The sequence below is a fragment of the Coprinopsis cinerea genome (assembly GCF_000182895.1).
Source record: "Coprinopsis cinerea okayama7#130 chromosome 13 map unlocalized cont3.13, whole genome shotgun sequence".
Lineage (NCBI taxonomy): Eukaryota > Fungi > Basidiomycota > Agaricomycetes > Agaricales > Psathyrellaceae > Coprinopsis > Coprinopsis cinerea.
Window position 1 is genome coordinate 290,215 of NW_003307532.1, and position 19,038 is coordinate 309,252.

General features: G+C 51.3%; 7 protein-coding genes and 2 non-coding genes across 9 annotated transcripts; 7 read left to right on the top strand and 2 right to left on the bottom strand.

The window, feature by feature from the left end:
• Positions 1-583: 583 nt before the first annotated feature.
• CC1G_05654 (hypothetical protein) lies at positions 584-1,521 on the top strand (the record flags this gene model as incomplete). The annotated part of the gene is made up of 5 exons (XM_001838121.2): positions 584-678; positions 741-852; positions 921-1,048; positions 1,118-1,192; positions 1,245-1,521. 5 exons carry the CDS (start codon positions 584-586, stop codon positions 1,519-1,521), a joined length of 687 nt encoding a protein of 228 aa, XP_001838173.2.
• A 2,225-nt stretch (positions 1,522-3,746) lies between these two features.
• On the top strand, positions 3,747-5,601 carry CC1G_05655 (hypothetical protein; the record flags this gene model as incomplete). Its single annotated transcript, XM_001838122.2, has 3 exons — positions 3,747-3,784; positions 4,088-4,144; positions 4,203-5,601. 3 exons carry the CDS (start codon positions 3,747-3,749, stop codon positions 5,599-5,601), a joined length of 1,494 nt encoding a protein of 497 aa, XP_001838174.2.
• Positions 5,602-6,259: 658 nt separating this feature from the next.
• CC1G_05656 (hypothetical protein) lies at positions 6,260-8,279 on the top strand (the record flags this gene model as incomplete). The annotated part of the gene is made up of 4 exons (XM_001838123.2): positions 6,260-6,297; positions 6,442-6,495; positions 6,550-6,712; positions 6,771-8,279. The coding sequence occupies 4 exons, from the start codon at positions 6,260-6,262 to the stop codon at positions 8,277-8,279; spliced, it is 1,764 nt and encodes a 587-aa protein (XP_001838175.2).
• A 1,294-nt stretch (positions 8,280-9,573) lies between these two features.
• CC1G_05657 (hypothetical protein) lies at positions 9,574-10,277 on the top strand (the record flags this gene model as incomplete). The annotated part of the gene is made up of 2 exons (XM_001838124.1): positions 9,574-10,097; positions 10,151-10,277. The coding sequence occupies 2 exons, from the start codon at positions 9,574-9,576 to the stop codon at positions 10,275-10,277; spliced, it is 651 nt and encodes a 216-aa protein (XP_001838176.1).
• Positions 10,278-10,527: 250 nt separating this feature from the next.
• CC1G_20252 lies at positions 10,528-10,600 on the bottom strand. The gene has a single exon. It is a non-coding gene; the product is annotated as a tRNA-Thr (tRNA).
• Positions 10,601-10,798: 198 nt separating this feature from the next.
• CC1G_20253 lies at positions 10,799-10,892 on the top strand. Its single transcript has one exon. It is a non-coding gene; the product is annotated as a tRNA-Asp (tRNA).
• Positions 10,893-12,783: 1,891 nt separating this feature from the next.
• Positions 12,784-13,673, top strand: CC1G_15771 (hypothetical protein; the record flags this gene model as incomplete). Its single annotated transcript, XM_002910006.1, has 2 exons — positions 12,784-13,449; positions 13,665-13,673. 2 exons carry the CDS (start codon positions 12,784-12,786, stop codon positions 13,671-13,673), a joined length of 675 nt encoding a protein of 224 aa, XP_002910052.1.
• A 1,082-nt stretch (positions 13,674-14,755) lies between these two features.
• Positions 14,756-15,619, bottom strand: CC1G_13095 (hypothetical protein; the record flags this gene model as incomplete). The annotated part of the gene is made up of 4 exons (XM_001838125.1): positions 14,756-15,313; positions 15,371-15,421; positions 15,483-15,544; positions 15,607-15,619. 4 exons carry the CDS (start codon positions 15,617-15,619, stop codon positions 14,756-14,758), a joined length of 684 nt encoding a protein of 227 aa, XP_001838177.1.
• Positions 15,620-16,220: 601 nt separating this feature from the next.
• On the top strand, positions 16,221-18,024 carry CC1G_13096 (other/Bud32 protein kinase; the record flags this gene model as incomplete). The annotated part of the gene is made up of 7 exons (XM_001838126.2): positions 16,221-16,345; positions 16,520-16,662; positions 16,735-16,806; positions 16,895-17,040; positions 17,259-17,409; positions 17,628-17,690; positions 17,945-18,024. Coding segments are annotated over 7 exons (780 nt in total), but the record flags the coding sequence as incomplete, so codon positions are not given.
• Between the last annotated feature and the right edge of the window lie 1,014 nt (positions 18,025-19,038).

Below are 19,038 nucleotides of genomic sequence, written 5' to 3' on the forward strand. Positions count from 1 at the left end.
CTGTTTAATCACGACGATCCTCTCAAGGAACTTACAAGTGTTCCAACATTCATGCCCTGTGGAGCGCTTGGGCGCGTCCTTCGTGGAAGGTCCTTAGAGCGAAGACAATACCACTCGAGGCTGGAGAAACAAAAACGCGTCGTGAACACATATTCCGTCACCGCTTTGTAATGACTGGGGTGCAAGATGTGTCTTTGGGTCATTGTCGTGGACATCCCATCCATTATCTCAAGCACGTGCCTCCTGGAACAAAGGAGCGAAATACTCTCTACGGTCGTAAACTGAGGTGATGCTTAATGGCAAAGGACGCAAAGGTTTCCGACTTCGCATCTGCAGCCTACCTCGAAATGCTTTCCTCATCGTCGTGCCGGTACGCTGAATTGTTCGCTCAGCCTGTGGCTATTTCACTACCTACTTATGCCACAGCATTCTGCTGATCCGGCGTTAGCACCACTCGGACATTGTGGTTAAATCCCTATTTGGATATTAAACGTGGGAACTCCCCTCCACAAGGACTTCAAAAGACCATTGGCGCTTTCATCCCCCGGTTTAACGTCGACCGTGTCCATCAATTCTATCCACAATGTCAATACGCGACTATATCTACTGGTACAGAGATGACCTTCGGCGAGCCCTTTTAATTCGTAACTATGAGGAGAAGATCAAGGCTTGGAATGAGTACGTTCAGATCTATCGCGTCTACCTGCTCATTCTCTCATCTCTTATCCTTCTTTAAACAGTGTCGTTTCAGGATATGTCTGGGATGACGGCGTATACGAAGACGACAACTCGGACGAAGGTATTGAAGCTGGTGCTCCTCAGATCGACTCCTCAAGCACTTGGGGCAACCCGGTGAGTGGCGCTATCTCAGTCTGCCACAGTGAGAGCAAGCACTGATGTATATGGCACGGGATCGTTAGGTTGATGACGATGACTCCCTTGGGACATGGCAAGAGTCGGATACAGATAACCTGCTCTCATTGAGCGAAGAAGCCTCAAAGACTGGTATCTCGGATGAAGAGACGAATCCATTGGAAGATGAGAATGGGTGAGTTTTTTGCCACTGGTTCGCGCTAGTCCACCTGGCTAACCGGATTTTATGGGGATCTTGAAGCAGAGGTAACATCTCTTCTACCGTTTCAGAGGAAACTGAGGATGCACCATCTGCGGAAACCGAGCTTCACCCTTTGACGTAAGTCCGCTTACTTGTTTCTCAGTGGCATTCTCTCAAAGCAGTCTTTCAGCGATATTACCAGGACCGCCATCAATGGTACGGCCCTCGACACCAAGGAAACCAACCTCGAAGGTAAATGCAGTCACGCTGAAACCTCTGAAGATGTCCAGGGGATTGTCACCGAATCGGAAGCGCCCACTCGAGCCAGACAAGGGAAGCGCAAAGCCGCATTCGAAGATGATCGCGAGAACATTCAAGTTTGTGCTACTACTGGTTCCAGCAAGCGGACTCGCATTGCCGCAGAACCGTCGACCGTCGACAACTGCGTCCCCCCCACACTGCAGTAGCTTTGAACAAGGATCTGTGTACCAATCAATTGCACTTGTATTCTACTATACCACACCAATAAACCATACCGTATTTCGCAGTGGAATGAATACCATCTGAGTAATAGGGTTGAATTGTGAACCTACGTTCGCACGACATGCTTCCTTGCTGGACTGAGGATTTCATTCGAGATCTCACTAAGATTTCGCTGAAATGAGCCACTGTACCTTCAAATGAAAGCTGATCTAGGGCGAGAGAGTCAGAGACCTTTGACCAAAGGCTCTGGTTGGCTCCCTTATCCGAGTCGGTTGGTTTGCTAATTTGGGCATTCATCAACGTGGAAAATGCGCATCAGTCAGTCACGCGGTTGTCGATGCGGAGGGCACCGCGTGCGGCGGCGGCGTGCCAACCAGTTTTACCCGACAGCCGATATATATGTTCATCGCCTTGAACCAATTGCAGGGCTTTCCTTTGCCTCGAAAACCAACCAAAGGGATCGCCTGGTTCACGACTATTTAATCTCCATCCACGACATCATCGACCAGACTGCCAGCTCAGAACGGAAAAGATAGACCGACCATCCTTGGACGACATGGGACTTGACAACAGTTAAAACGGTTATTGGACACGCAAATCCTGGCTGGATGCTCCTAGATTCTTGTTCGGCGAAATATACTCTTGAGGGCGATTCTCCTTGACAGCACTCACCTTTGGCAACCTTGCGCTCTTGGAATGAGCTTCCTGTCCATTCAACCGCCCAAAGGTCTCACTGTTTTTGGATGAGGCGATATAGATACGGAGGGTCTGGGTATGAAGGGCTGTGTGGTATCTTTGTGGTGCGTAAATGTTTTCCCGCCTGGCTGAAAAATTTCCTGATACCCACCTTGTCTCTCCCAGAGAACACTCTTGCGTCTGCTAAGGTTTCTTCTCGTCGCCGCTCAGGCAGTGGCGGATGCGATATGTATGTTCTTGGCTTGGTCGGGTCGATCCCGGAGCGATGTCTACGATACCTCGTTACTTTGATTGGATCGACGCTGGCCAGGCTCTGAATGATACTCGTTGACTTGGAGAGACCTTACGCGTGGTGATGTGACCGTTCTTCCAGATTCCCTGCAATTCATGAAAGGTACGTTCAGTGAGCTTTGGATCGAGTTGAGAAAGAAGGTACGGACATATATTGGTGATCATGATGAGCGAACATTGGTACAGCTGACGGTAGGTGTTTCCCTTGCTGGGACCTTTCTGAATTCAACCGAGTATCGACGATAGGAGCTGGCTTCTTGCTTGCCTGAGGTCGAGGCCGGGTGGTATGCCCAAGTTGGACGCTCCAGTTCGTGAACCGTGATAAAAGGCGGAGATGGGTGAGTTGTTCTTCAAGTCGAGACTCCCTTCGTTGCTCACCTAACGCAAGCCCAGATCGACACCTGTGGCTGTGCTGCATTGGCTGAGCACGCTTGGATCGAGACCAAAGGACCTCCAGGTCGAGTTATCGACTTGGGTACATTGGTGCACTCGTAGCCATTCATTTCTACCCCTGGAATGAAATGATATTTATTTGTCCAAAATTGGCGGCGAAGACGCTGGATTTGCCTTGCTTTACTGCGATGCCACAGGAGATAGATGCGGGAGGCTACTCTATATCTCGTCGCATCTCCAGCGACAATTCTTCGAAGCCTCAAAGGTGTGGACTCACTCTAGAGCATTCTTCTTCGGGCGTTATTAATTTCTGACTTTTTTGATTTCTTCCCGTTTTTCTCCTCTCGCTTGCGCGTCGAAGTAGAAAGCGTGCAGGATTCCCGACGCTTATCGTACGTGGCTGCGATGAGAGGAACGCGTATACACGGCGACTTTATCTATCACACCCACCAGCGACGTATGATGGACGCGAAGCGATGGGCATGTTGATACGGTCGACGAATTTAGAGATTGGAATTTGGGGACCATTGTCTTCGCGGATGTTGGTGTGCGGACGGGGTGGCCTCGGCGACCTTTCCTAGGTGAGTGAAATTATGGGCTTTGACGACGTGAATAATCTGTTGACATTGTCTGCCTACAGCGGTGGTCCAAACACGCCGAATACGGGAAGGGGGAGCGATCAAAAATCTGGGTGGGAATTTCGTGACTTCGCCCTTTGAACCTCGCGCGCCGCGTGTTGAAGTTCTTTAAGCTCTTTCATCTCTTTCACTCCATCCTCGCATATCCTTCTCGCTCTATCCTTCAGCCTTTTCGATCCTGGTCGATCAACATGGCTTACAACCATAACATGTTCAATGGCGGCAACGGGTGCGTTCGATTTCCTAGATTTTGGGTAATCGGCGAACTCGTTGCTGACTCTGATCGAATTTCCGTGTTTCTTCCCTTCCACTTCCCTCCTCACCCCTCTGTCGTTCATGCTATCCCCTACTTCTCACCAGCTTTCCCAACGCTCAGACTGGTTTCAACCTCCAAAATATGAGGTGGGTTTTCGTTCGTTTACCTTCATTCGCTCGTGCCACAGAGACGCGTCGTTTTTTTTAACGCGCGACTCATCTCCGCTGTTGTCTCTCTTTCTCTCCGTTTGAACTCCAGCCTGACCAAAGTCAACAGCTCCCCGGTGGTCGCTCATGGCCAAAGACCTTACCATCCTCCAAGCGGTGTTCAGGGGTAAGTTGTAGTTATCCAGGAATCCCTCCACGAAAATGTGACGCTAATTCCACTTCAGCTGCTACTCGCCGTCACTTGGATACCACGTGCAAGCGGCACCTGCCCGTCTTCCGCAAAGGCACGATGAGGATGTCTATGAGGAAACTGTTGGGCTGCAACCCGCGTTTTATCCGCCTCAGGACCTTGATTATCTCGGTCAACAGTCAACCCCCGCGACATCGTTTACCGCGCCAAACATGGACCGACGCGTCCTGCCTTCGGGGCTTCCTGCCATCTCTTCCTCATTCCTCCCTTCTGTCTCTCAGGACGTGGCTTCCGGGTCCGGCTCCCCCATCGTACCACCTGTTCCGCAGGTGTGTGATGGATTTACTCAGTACCCAGCTGCAAAGCGGGTCCGGCGCCAAGGCTACCAACGGCATAGCCAGCTGGATGCTTCATGGCATCCCACTATTGACAACATCGACGGTTGGCTTACAGCTTCCAAAGAGCCCAGTTCTCTACCTCCTGTAATCTCCGTCCCCACTGCCCAGTCGTCCGCAATCCAGCAATCTAAATCCACGCCCCGCACTATCCCGCATCAGAAAGTCCCAAAGAACACATCATCGGCCTCCGGAGCAGTTTCTACAGCACCTACTGTCGATCCCAGCTCGTCCACGCCATCGTCCTCAACCGCGAAAACAAAGGGAAAGGCCAAACCAGATCAAGCCAAAGGAAAGAGGGAAAAGCGCAAGCGGGACGATGACGCCGGGGGCAAAGACGTGGGTGTCAAGCCCCTCAAGTTCCACCTAAGCAATGAGTTCCTTTTCCCCGTCCATGGCGCTCCCAAGGCGCGTAGACGCAAGACTGGGCCCCCCAAGACGTCACCTTCCAACGCGGAAGCGGACTCGGGCCAGCGATCGTCGTCATCAAAAGCAAAGCCTCCAGCAAAGAAGAAATCGACAAAGGAAGAAGTTAGGCGGGAACCTTCGTCTGCAACAGACGATAACGAGGAACGGACGCGGGCTTCTACGCCTACTGTGGAGGCCAACTCTACCTCGAAGACTACTACGCCACCCGCACAGATCTCCCCAAGGACCACAGAGGTCGAAACACCTTCCATAGCTCCTCCCACCCCCACAACGATCGCCGAAACACCTTTCACGACTGCGCCGACACCTAGTACTGTGGCAGATGCCCCTACACCTTCCACGGCACCCACCACGCCTTGCGATCTGCCTGATGACCTCAATCCCAATGAAGTTGACGCCCATGACAAAGACCCAGAACCCCACAGCCCATCCTCTTCGACCCCTGCCAAAGATATCGGGATCTCCCTTGAAAGAGCATTGGAAATTCTGGAAGGACTCCTGGAGCCGGAGAAGACAGAGACTTGCGACACAACTGACGCTGAAAAGTTTGCCGCGGAAGTGGATGCTATCTTGGGCGTCAGCCAGGATTCTCATCCGGACGCCGACTGATCTGCGCTCCATACGGTGACTGGCTGGCCGGATATCAGGAGCGAGGTGATAATCATCAAACTATCAAACGCCTACGGACATTTCTTTCAACTTGCGTTCTGTTTGTATCCTTATGTATCTCATGTTTTTCCCATTTGTACCCTGTATGGTGTATGCAATTCTCGTCTGTATCTATATGTCTAGTGCTATGTTGTCATCATGTACATCTGTATACTATAATCTATGCCCATTCACGAAACCTTTGAACGTCGATCCTGATCTCAATTCCTCGGAGAATTCTCGGCCAGAGTTCCTGAGGGCCACCCCAAGTTCACGGTGGCGCACTTTAGCTGGTCAAGGCACTTGGACTCCGCATCTCAGGACTGCACGTGTCTTGACACTTTGACTGCGCGTGAACTTTGATTCTGAAGTTTGAACACGGTATGACCGTTTAGCGATTCCCGAGAGAATCGGACGGCCAGAAAGTCCAAGCGCGCATGGTGGACCAAGCGACTTTCCATCTCTCTGCCCTTTGTGTGGTCTAGTAACCGTGACTAAAGATCAAAGCGCCATACCGTGACCGCGCCAATATAGACTGCTCTGGACCAGGACAGCGTAACGCAACTTTCGCCTCGAATTTCCACCCCCACCTCCACATCAAGACATCAAGCCAACCAAGATGAGCCCCAACGGTAATTGGAACAATAAGACCAATGGGTACGTTTATTTTTCTTTCTCCTACTTCATGGTCGTCATTCCATGCCGCGACACCAACTTATCCAATGCGTTTACTACGCGTTGATTCTCCCTGCGTCTTTAAAAACCTCTCTTCCGTATAACCTTTTACTAACACACCAACAGATCTGATGAGCAAAATTCTCGGCCCTCCAACGCAGATGGGCCAAACGGGAAAAGGTAAGTTGCCTTGGTCTTCTGCAACCCCAAGTACTAACTACTTCCCTGCAGTAGGCCTCTTTCTCCAGGACATTCGTGGCTTCGAGTTGATCTTCAGCATTGGACTCATCACCGGGTACAGGATCAACTACGACAGCGACTGCTACTCCAGCAGCAGCAAGGCCTTCGACAATCACAGCAACAACTACAAAATAACCCACAGCAGCAACAACAGCAGGTAAGCTGACGATCCGTTCCTAATAAGCGCGTTCACGTTTACTAACCCTGAGAATTAGATGACGTACGATGCTGCGTTGGCTGCACAGCTTGCTGCCCAGGTGTCTCCTCCAACGACAGCAAGTCAGCAATACTCACACGGGAGACTCATTTCAAGCAGGACGGTGGAAGTCGGCGGCTCTGGAAGCCGCCCCATCTCATCCGCACAAAGGCCTGCCCCGGAAAGGCTGTCGACCGGGTACGATCTTCTTCCAGGAGATACAAATGACTGGGCCACTCGCCCAATCAAGCGCCAGAGGGTGGTTCGGCTGCAACGAACCCCTCCAGCGAGAGAAATGGAGACGTTGCCTCCTATCTCTATTCCTTCCGTTCCTCCCATGGGGCCCAATCGACGTTCGGAATCGCCAGATGCTGTCAATCGTAAATTCGGCGCTGAAATCCATTCACCGAAGAAGTACAATGAGTCAAAGGGACACGGGAAGGCTAAGAGGGGAACCAAACGACAACGCGACGGTTCTCCTGTACAAAAATCCGAACAAAAGAACAACTTGCCTGCACAGTCGACGGGTCCAGTAAAACGATGGAGATGTCCGTGGGGAAAAGGGTGCTCATTCACGACAGACAATCCGAAGCAGGTGTGGCCACACCTGCGAGACTCCGAGTACCACAAGCTCCATCGGAAATACCGCGTATCTGGAACCATTCTCAATGAAGATGATATTGAGAATATCCAATCGCGCAAGAGGGGAAAGGGGAAGGGAAAAGCTGTTGACGGAAAGGCAAAGGTAACGGTGGATTGGGAAAAGGTCGAGTTTAAGTGCGACGTTTCTTCGGGGGGAGTCGCGTGCCCTAGTTGGCCGAGGGTGAAGAGTATGGGTGGCTTGAGGGGCCATCTATACTCGCAGCACCTTTCAAGGGGCACCTTCGTCATCTATGAGGATGCAAATGCTTCTGACAGAGAACCGACAGTGCCATCTACGAAGTCAGAGAGAAATTCCCCTTCATTGGGGTCTGCGTCTCTTCCTCCGATTGAATTGACTACCCCTGTCGCCGAGGTGCCCACTTCACCTACACTGTCCCACCGAGCACCCTCCCCACCCTTGGCGGCTCAGCTTGCTAAAAAATCCCCTTCGCCTGAGGAAAGCGATGCACCAGCGGAACATACGACAGCGGAGAGGAATGTCGATGCTTCTGGGGGCGAACGTTCTGATGTCGAGAGAGGCGAGAACCTGGGCAACCAATCAGCGCCATCGCTTCAGACGACGCCAAACGATAGCAACGGTGTTAATCAGGGAAAAGGCAAGGGAAAGGAACGCGAGACGACCACATCGCAGAACGAGGCTGTCCCTCCCGCTACACGTGCTACAGAGGAATCAGCGTCCTCTCAATTCCCAGAGCAATCACAAGAGCCCAACGCTGCTTTTGCTTCGACGACCGAGTCACAGAGTCCGGATCCCTTCCTGGATCAATTTTTGTTCGAGCTTTTCCAGTTTCATACTAACAGCACAGCGTCTGAAGAGAGTGAAGAATATGCTTCATTCTTGCAGTCTCTGTGGCAATTCCAATGACGACGTAGGACAGGGAGCCTAAGGACTAAGAGTGAGGCAGGATGGAAAAGTGAGAGAGATGCAATTGAAGAAACTGTAGACCTTTCTACAACTTAGAATAGATCGTTTCTTGTTTATATTTATAGAATAGACATAGATGTGACTTTACCGTCTCATTTGGAGACGTAGATGCGTTCGCCAATATACCCATGTAGTAGATTTTCACTTCAGAGTGACGCGAGATTACAGCCACTGTTGTGGGTCTCACCAGCGCCCGTGAGGTGTGGTATGCTGATCAATCCACAACGGGTATAAGAACAACCGATACGACGGAATCATACTGCGGATGCGAACAGCCGCCCAAGACTGATATAATGTCACTGTCCCTTCACTCGCAGTGATATGTGGGCATCTCCTTGTGTTCGTTCTCACTTCATCGCCGAAGGGAGATGCATAAAGGTCAAAACAGAGGAGAATCTTACAAGACTGAGATAAGTTCGCCGACTCAAGTGCGTTGATCTCGCCGAGATTTCATCTACTCTGGGAACGTAAGGCTACCACTGATTTCCTAGAATTACTCTCAAAGAAAGTCAGGGCATACTCAGGCACACCATGGACGCGGAAGGTGAAACATATAATGTACCTCAGCTTGTACTTTGGAGTTGATTTCATGACCAGCTGAACGCAGGCAAGTGAGGCGTGGCAACGGGCGCTCTCACCGCTCGCCTCATGTCCGAGTCGGCTCCGGGAAGTTCGAACAGGTCTTTCACACCTCCAAATCTCCATCCATTGGGCGGCCTGGTTTCTCCCTACGAGTGCTGAGCACTAGTAATTCACGACGAGGTTTCCCTCGGTTTCCTACTACATGATCACGCAAATTCGAGGACAATGTGAAAAGTGCCTAATCAGACCACTCGACTCAATGAGGGCTGAGCCTACTCACAGGGAGGCGCCACATCGACGACATCAAGCCTCAAGGCGAGCCCACAGAGCGCCCTTGAATGATGGATGGCAGATGTTAGCGCTTGAGGTTTCAGTGTTCAGGCCTTGGCTGGTTTCAGCGCCAACTTCTGGTCGGCTTTGTGTGCGTCCGTCCCACGTAATTTCCCTCGCTCGGTAGGATAAAAGGCGGGAGGCCGCTGTAGGGAATGCAGCAAGTCGCTGGTCCGACTTGCCTGCCCTAATCTTCTCTCTTCAGCGCTGCTGGTAAGAATTCCATTCTACTTGAATCTTTCCTAGGTTAAAACATCGCTGAACTCGTACTTTCAGGTCAGCCAGGCTTTCAACAAAGCACTAGAAATAAGAAAAAAAAAGCATGCACCTTTTTCGCCCCATCGTCGTTTTATTCCTCTTCCTCGCCTCCCTCGTCCTATCCGCTCCTCTCCCACACCCTCAAAATGGAACAGGACTCTCCATCTACCCCCGAAACACCGACCCCTCCAAATTCACAGGCCCACTCCGCGCCATCGCCGACCAAATCAACAAACTCGTCCACCCCTTACCGGGGACGTCCGTCCTCTGGAGCGGCCGCATAGGCAACGAAAAACCCATGGAAGGCGCACGCACCTACGCCCTCGCCAACGGCAAAACCACACTCGAAATGTTCCTCGAGACTAAAGGCATCAACATGCCCGACTGGAGGGTGGAAAAGGATATATGGAAGTACGCGTCGCGGGTGTTTGCGCAGCGCTCCGAGGGGCAGGTGGTCGCTATCTTGGGGGATAAGCACACGTTGAGGGATGACAGTGTGTATATGACTATTGAGAGACCTTTGGTGCTGGAGAAGGATGGCACGGGGCTTGTGGAGATAAGACCTGGGCAGCCGCCTGAAGTGATTAAGTGAGTCGTTTGTCGCTGTGGGCACTGGTACCGATGACTTATGCATTGATTAGGAAGCTGGAAGTAAAGAATAAAGGATCTAGCTCTAAACCGGGTACGAACGCTCGAAAGAGTTCGTCGGATTCAGGCAAGGGAAAGAAGACTGTTGCGCTACCACGAAACGTTGCAAAAAGGAAGTAGAGCGTTGGGCTCGGAAGTGTCTTTCGCGCCTAGCCGTAGTATAGATATTACGCACTCGAGTAGATTCATAATACCTAATCACGCTCGTTTGATCCTCCATTTCCTTCGACACAAGGGTCTGAATCAATCTGGCACACGGTAGCGATTGCCTACGAGGCGGGCGACGCAATCGATAATACCTTGCCTTCCGTGAATCCCTAGCAGGACCAAAAAATTCCTTGCAAAAATTCCTTGCATCTGGATTATGAACTTCCTTCTAGCCGACTCGAACGACTGACCTCGTCATTACTAGTGACGCGCTCTACCAACTGAGCTAAGAAGGATATAGCAACCACTCCGACCTACCTAACATCACATCTTCAGGGTCAATGTCCCGACAATTCTCCTCTTCCACCGTTCCCGAAGTCCTGGGCCGCCAGGTGCCAAAATCACCTTCCAATTTCCTTCCACCTTTAACTTATATCCTCCTACCCTCTCTATATGCGCATAATCAAGCACCCGTCCATTGACACTCCAACACCTCTCTGTTAGTATATCGGTTAGTACACGCGCCTGTCATCATGACGTCCGCTATTTGTGACGCGCGAAAGCTGGGTTCGACTCCCAGACAGAGAGATCCCATTAGGGGACTTATTTTTTCCGTCATGATAGGTCGAATAGTCTTGTTTTTCAAGTTTTCGTGATGATAGGTGATTTCTGAAGATTGGTGGTGTTTCCTATGGGTGGCCCCATCGGACGAAAAGCATTAGCCGATGCTTATTTGAGCAATAGAGCTTATCTGAGCTTACCTCCAGACCATTCTAACTTGAGCAACATGTCGAATGAGCTTTATTCGAAGTAACCACCATGGTCGTTTTCGAAAGTCGCGGCTGAGGCTCTGAACGGATGCAATCAAATGATCAGACGCCCAAGGCTTGGCGTGGAATGACTTGAAAGAGCGCCGTGGACGGGCTCGTGGATTCTGCTTTATTCCACTGTAACCAAAAGTCTAGACTATGCAAATACACACTTAATTCGCATGTAGTAAAGGGATTATTCGAAGTGGCATATCACAAGGAAGGATGCGGTTGGTCGGGTGCATCCAACACAACACCGGTAAATCAACGTGGTTGGTCGCTTTCTTCTCATCTTGGACTGGAAGATAGAACCTGTATCCTTTGTAAAAGTCTCATCCACGCTTCTATGCTCGGTGCCTACCATTCACCAAAGCCACTCCCTTTCAGAATGTCATGTCACGCCTTGTATCCACTTCATGGGCGACGGCCTCTGTGGCTTGAAGGCAAGAGGAGAACACAAGGGTACATAGCGGCGCCAAGGAAGTGGCTGCGATGACAGATGTTCAAGGTGAGGCAGCGTTCTCCTTTCAAGTTCGCATTCGAACGTCATACTGGAAAGAAGTTGGAAAGGGAGTACAAGGGTTGAGTTTATGAAACTTCAAACTCAAGAATTTCTTTCAACTTGGAGGCACAGCGAGAGTTCTCAGCATGGAACCCCTGAAAGAAAGAAGAAAGTGTCAAAGGATTGTCCCTGTACGTGTGCGTCAGGGCGTCAGGCAATCATCGAGGTAGAGACTGTGCGTGATCGATGATTCGCTGGGCGAGTCCCCTTGATTCTCCGTCGTTTGTAATTACTTTGCAAGCCATCGCGTCAAGGTTAAGGCACGCACTGCACGATAATGTCTATTACAGTGGCAACGCGCATGAATCCGAAACTTGTAGGTCTCTTTACTGTAAAGGTCCCCTTTGAGACAGAGAGAGGGTGAGAAGAGATACAACAAATATCCAACGTGTCTTGACGATTGGAAAGGAACCAGTGGCATCCTGACAATGTCCGTCTCAGAAGGAAGGAAAACAAAGGGGAAAAAGTGAGCGAGTCTCCGGTCGACGCTGGGGTATAAAGCCAGGCTCGCCAAAGTCCCTCAAAGTGTCAAGCTCCTCATCGTACTCGACTTGTATTAATCGTCTCAAAGCTCCCTTTCGCTCTCTGCCCTCTAAACCAGCCTCCATTCCCCCTCCCGACGACACATCAAGCGCCTATAACTTTATGGACGTACATTCTTCCATGATTAAAGGAATAGAACACCCAGGAACACCCAATGGTACGTCTATTCCCGACTCTCCAACTTAATTTCAAATTGCGGTATGGCCAACTTTCATTGCCGCTAGGAGGTTCCTGGAGTCTCAGACTATTCTGAGGGGTGATGCGAGGTGGCATTCCTCCGTGGATGAGGAGTCAGTCGATGGTACGGTGTTCAGCGTCGAGTACATGTTCGACGCCATCGTTCGCGACACGCCCCCGCCGTCGCTTGCACCGACTCCAGTGCAGCCAGCCGTGAGTATCGTACCTTACGGCTCATCCCTGGCGGGTTCTTATAACCCGAACGACGGTTCTTCTCCCCATGCTCGCCCGCTCCTCGCGCTGGACACTCGGTCACTCCCACCGCCTCCACCGCCTCCACCTGCCCTCGACTACGCTAATCTCGTGCACGACACTCAGCCTTTGGAAAATGCGGGATTCTCGAAATCATGGTCTGGCCCCGCAGGGAATGAAATGGGGTACTGATCTTCTTCCAGGAGATGCCAATGGCTGGGCCACGCGCCCAATCAAGCGCCAGAGGATGGTTCAGCTGTCGAACCGACAGGGCCAACGAACCCCTCCAGCGAGAGAAATGGAGACGTTGCCTCCTATCGTTCTTCCTTCTGTTCCTCCCATGCACATTCGACGTTCGGCAACGTCAGATCCTAGCGATCGTAAATTCCGCGCTGGCATCGATGCACCTCAGAGGTCCAGTGAATCAAAGGGACACGCGAAGGCTAAGAGGGGAACTAAACGACGACGCGACGGTTCTCCAGTCCAGAAAGCCGAAAAAAAGGACAAGCCTGCACAGTCGACGGGTCCGGTAAAGCGATGGAGATGTCCGTGGGGCAAAGGATGCTCGTTCACGACCGACAATCCGAAGCAAGTGTGGCCATACCTAGACCGACGACGAAAGAGCGACGACGACCACTTCAGCTTCAAGCTTCAACACCGAAGGCCATGGGTCGCTTTGGGCGTTGGTGCAAGGCCCGTTGTGCCAGCGTCGGATGGGATCAGAGGATGGTCATGGGCACTGGGGCGGTTGGTGGGACCGAGTGGGGATGCGAGCCCAAGTGGTGGTCCGGGGCAGTGGTACGTACGTCGAATGGGAATGCGAATGGGAATGGTATTTCGACGCCTGAGGTTTCGACTCGAGCTCGAGCTCGGTTACCTGCAGTTAGATGACTCAATCGATTTCACATGGTTCAACTTCAACTTCAACCGTCCTCAGGTATTCACTATTGTGACTCCACACATAGTACGACCACTCGTAGTTTATTACTTTTGAATACACCCCCGTTATGTATACAGGTTAAGTAGATAGTTAGGTTTTTGGTTACCTTTTTGGCATTACTACTATATAGAATGAGAATACGATGCGTTTTTATCTTTTTTCATGATCACGATTTCAAGGGCAAGTTCTGTTCCTTGTTCCGAGTCTTTGTCCTTTGTCGAGTCAGTTGTTTGTAATTGTCTAATCCTCACGCCATCGCCTTCAAATTCAAGTTCGTACTTCATTGCACACCGCATATATGATACTGCACAAACGGTGTTTCCGTCGACGTTCCATTAACACTTTGGCTACTCAAGTACTAAGTACTTTAGCTCAGCTCTCGAAATGCAAAATCCCATCATACATAGTTAAAAGGAGCGAGTGTCCTTTCGCGTTGAACGTTGAACCACCTCCCTCCCAGAGTCAGATACTCCTAATTACCCCAGTACTTGCCTAATGCACACAGGTGCTTCATTTATGATTTGAATCGCGAATGGGGACCGGATCTAGGATACTTGCACTCGAGTGGTGCTTTCCGCCTTTGTTTTTGATGTCGCGTAGAAGAAAGGGAGTGGGCTGTGTGGCATCGAAGATAGGGTACGGGTATGGGAAGCGACGAATAACGCGATTGAACGTTTCCACTGAAATTGCGGCGCTGTGGTCCATAAATTTGGAACCCAAAGAACAGCGCAGCGCTATGCAGTCCATACCAACATACTAAGAAACTGAACGAGCAGTGTGGGTTTGACCGACACGACGTCTGGGACAGAAATATGGGTGGACCCAAGTCGCCCAGTGGCATCACCCAGACTCCTAGAATACTCGCCTGGTATCATCCAGACGGTGAGGGTGAGACGTGCGTCGACACCAAGTTCGAGATGAACAGCAATTCAACCTTGTCAATGGCCACCGCTGGTCGGGGGTCGGTACTAGTACGTACATGTACTTCCCCACATTGACCCTCTGCTTGAAGTAGGGACACAAGAAGATGAGCGATGATGATATCATCTCAGTCTTGTCGTGTACTCAAGGCGTATGCAGTAGGGAGAACCCAAGCATTACGCAGGAGGGAGGAAGATAACACTGGTGTGCTTTAGAAATCACGACATGAAATTCCACTACTCAAGAGTCAGAACTGGTTGCCAAGTGGTGGAGGCGGAGGTGGTGGTGGCAGTGGAGGTTGGGGCGGTGGTGGAGGGACTGGTAGCGAAGATGAATGTGTTGGAGGGTGTGGCGGTGAATGTGCTGGATGGTGTGGAGGCGAGTGCGCTGGAGGGGGAGGGGGCGACCGAGACGCATCCAGCGCAGCCAACTGGTCCACCAGCTCGTCCATCACGGATCTCGTCCTCTGATGCCCTCCCTGTCCCTGTCCCTGTCCTTGCCCACCATCTTCCGCCTCTCCCCCTCTACTCTCCCCATCGCCTGCCCCACTCTTCCCCTTCAAAGCAACACCCCTCTCCTCCGGAACCAGCACCCCCCTCTCAGGCTCAAACCCCGGCGCAACCTTCCTCAGCGCCTCCCTCCGCCTCCTCTCCTCATCCTCAATACGCTGTCGTGCACGCTGTTCCTTCTCGGATGCGCGGTGTTGGAGGTAGGCGGCGCGTTTGGTGGCGTGGGCGGTTAGGGTTGCGCGGCGGGTGGATTCGAGGGTGAGGATGTGGGATTCGAGTGTGAAGGGGTAGACGAACTGTGGGTTGGGAATGAAGTAAGGGTGAGGATGAGGGGATTAGAAGAGAGGACGTACGTATGGCGTTACGGATTCGGGTAATGGATGGATATCGGGTGGGAGCTCGACCTACTCGTCGAGCCAGGTTAACCCTCCTTTATCCTAGTACATCATTAGAGACTGATCTCACTTGCTTGGGTACCCGCAGACTAGGCGATTGGATTAGCGGAACGTTTATAGACGCATACGGGGCTGTATGATTTCAAAAGAGCGGGACGTTAGTTAGTGCAATGAGGATGTATATAGAGACGCACATTGTTCAGGCATGGCGGTAGCCGGGTAGCTCTAAGCTTGGGTATCGAGCTCGACGACGACGATGACGATAATCAAGAGACCAATTCACTCTCCGCTCGAAATCTAATCTAATCTCTTCCAACCATCTTTGATCCTCCTCGTTACATCCTTTCCCAGTCCATAAGCTCTACTCGTCGCTCTACTCTTAAGGAGAAAGGCTTTTCTTCGTGGGCTATAAAAGCAAATGCTCTCCTCGCACTCCCAACGGCCCCTCCCGGCATCGCAACAACTCATCGCAAACGCGCAAGCTATCTCGCAGGGTGCTGAAGCTGCAAGTCCTTCCTCCTTGTCGTTTAAGGATGCGTTGAATAGCTTATACTCAGGGATCCCGTTATACCACTTTACTTGCCTTGGTGTCGTCACCCTGGTTCTGTCTATCGACAAACGATAAACGTCCGGGGCGAATCCTCCTATCCCATGACCGTCGATCATAACAGAGAATCTACAAAACGTCTTTAACTTCTTCGAACGCCTTCTCCCCGTCCACACCCTCGGCTCCAACGACGACAACAGCGGCCACCACCACAACGACAACAGAATCATCACAACCCCCAGCACCACAATCCCCTCCCATCCTCCTCAAACACCGCTTCAAAAAAAAGTACCGACACGACGTGTTGGATGTGTCGTTGACGAAGCAGAGGGTGGCCGGCGAGGCTCGGGCGTTGTTGAAGTGTTTGCGGTTAGTGCTCAATCGCGGTTTCTCTTTCTCTTTCTTTCGTTCTTTGGCCATTCTTCGTTGGCGGTCCCGCTTCGATGATCTCCTCTGTTCGACGACGACTCCCCATCTGCTCAACGCCTACTACCTCAGTCGCTATCCGTTATGAGGGAACCAGTGACGACTCGCTAACCCCCACCCCCATCGTCATCTAGATCCGGCGTCAACGTCCCGCAAATCCTCATGGTGGACGCAGCGGAGGGTATCCTCGGTATCGAATGGATAGATGGCCACAGTGTGCGGCAATTACTACCCGGTGGCGAGGAGGAAGAAGAGGAAGGCGAAGAACAAAGAGAAGGTGAGGAATAGTTTACTGTTACACGCCTTTCGAGGTGGATGGAACTAACGCCGGGGGTTGAAATCGAAGAAGGACAGCAAGACGCACCAGACTCGATAGATGAAGCTGAGGAAAGGTTGAAGAAGGAGTATGGTGTTGATATCGGTGTGTGTTACTTCTTTCCTTCCATCACGTCCTCTCGAACTTACCACGAAATCCATCTCTACCACGCCCACCAAATCACGACCCACAGACACCCTCCTAACCCTCATCGGCACCGAACTTTCCAAACTCCACAAAGCGGATATCATACATGGAGACTTGACCACGTCGAATATGATGGTGCGGCGGAAGGCTGGTGGAGGAGGAGGAGGAGGAGGAGGAGGAGGAGCTGAAGTGGTACGTAGTTTCTCTGCATGGTCGTTTGTGCCAGTTATTCTCTTCTTGGTCATTATCTTCTCTTCTCAGTTTGCCCCCGTCCCCGTCCTTGTCCACTCTTTCGTTATCCTTCCATCTTCTGCCCTCGCCCTCTGCCCTCCTCTCCTCTCCCGTCCCTATCTCTACATCTCTACATACAATCCGGCTCCCCCTAACACCCTCCCTCTCCTCCCCAACAGCTCCTAATAGACTTTGGCCTCTCCTACACCTCTACTCTAACCGAAGACAAAGCGGTCGACTTGTACGTCCTCGAGCGCGCGTTTGCGTCTACGCACCCTGATTCGGAGCGGTTGTTTGGTGCTGTGTTGGGGGCTTATGAGCGGGGGTTGGGTGAGTGTTTTTTTATGTTTTTTTTTTTTTTTGTGGATTCTATTTTTTCTGGATTTAATTGATTTTGGGGCTCGGGGGGTTTGAGGTGCGAGTTTTGGAAATGATTGGGTTTGAAAAAAAATCATGGGGGTTTGACGAGCGTAAATCACGGGGTTTGACGAGCGTGGCGTTGTCCTCGTTGCGAATTCTTGGGCTCTTATGTTCGCGTCCGGGTCTAGGATCCGGATTTATTTTGGTGACGCGTTGTGATCGTTTGTCCGTTTCTCTTGGAGCGAACTGGGGTGGGTGGGTAGGTGGGGTGGGTGGGTTGGAGGATGGGTTGACGTGCTTCGTGCTCCTGGACCTTGACTCGATGAACGACGATCGCCTGAACCGCGAACGACCTAACGGACTAGCGCTTTCTGAATTTAAAGTCTCGCTAACCCTCTACATTCAAACTCCCTCGAACCCCTCTACATTCGAACTCTCTCTAAAACCCGCAGTCGTAAACGGACTGACTAACAAACCCTCCTTTTTCTTTGGATGTACATTGTAGGCCCGAAGGAATGGCACACTGTTAAGAAGAGGTTGGATGAAGTGAGGTTGAGAGGGCGGAAGAGGAGTATGGTTGGGTAGGCGAGGTGTTTCTGTGTTATGGTTGGGTAGACGAGGTGTTTCTGTGTATGGGGTTGGGTAGACGAGCTGGTTTCTGTTTTATCTATTTTTTTTTCGGAGCGAAACGTTGTAGTATGGACGAGTCGGATGTGTATGTAGTGCAAAACGGTTACAGCGTATGGGTGTAGCGCAATGTACAAAAACGTTGTATGTGTGTAGTACGATGGGTGTCGGGCAAATCCCTTGGCGCCTATGTACATTGACCCCCGAGCCCACTGGCATTTGATTGTGGTTGTTTGTTTCTGAAGGCGTTGTCGTCACCTTGCTGAGATGGCCCTTTTAGTGACTATAAGATAAAAACACATTGGATTCTCATCTCATTCTACTTGGCTATAGTATGTATAGCAATGGCAAAAGGATAGCCAAAAAAACTTAACTATATATCTACTTAACCCTGTATACATATCGGGCGTCGGGGGTGTATTTCGAAAGTAATAACTTGAAGTAAAGTTTAAACTACGAGTGGGCAGTACGATTCAGACAGTAGTAAGTACATTGACAGGTGAAGTAGGGCACCTCGGCGACAGGGGTAGTGAGTTGAATCAGAGGAAGAGGCGCAGCTAAGATCAATATCAATGAAGGAGAATTTCTCTCTGACTCTTCGTAGACATAGAGCTGTATTTCCGATGGAGCTTGACACTTGTGGTACTCGGAGTCTCGCAGGTGTGGCCACTGCACGTGCTTCGGATTGTAATTTGTCGGGGGTCGTGAACGAGCATCCTTTGCCCCACGGACATGATACATCTCGATCGCTTTGAGGCTGAGTGTCGTGCACGAGATTAGCGTAGTTGAGGGCAGGTGGAGGGGGTGGATGGGATGGGAGCGACCGAGTGTTCAGTGCGAGGAGCGGGCGAGCATGGAGAGAAGAACCGCCGTTCGGGTTATGAGAACCCGCCAGGGATGAGCCGTATGGGACGATATTCACGGCTGGCTGCACTCGAGTCGGTGCAAGCGACGGCGGGGCCGGTGCATCGC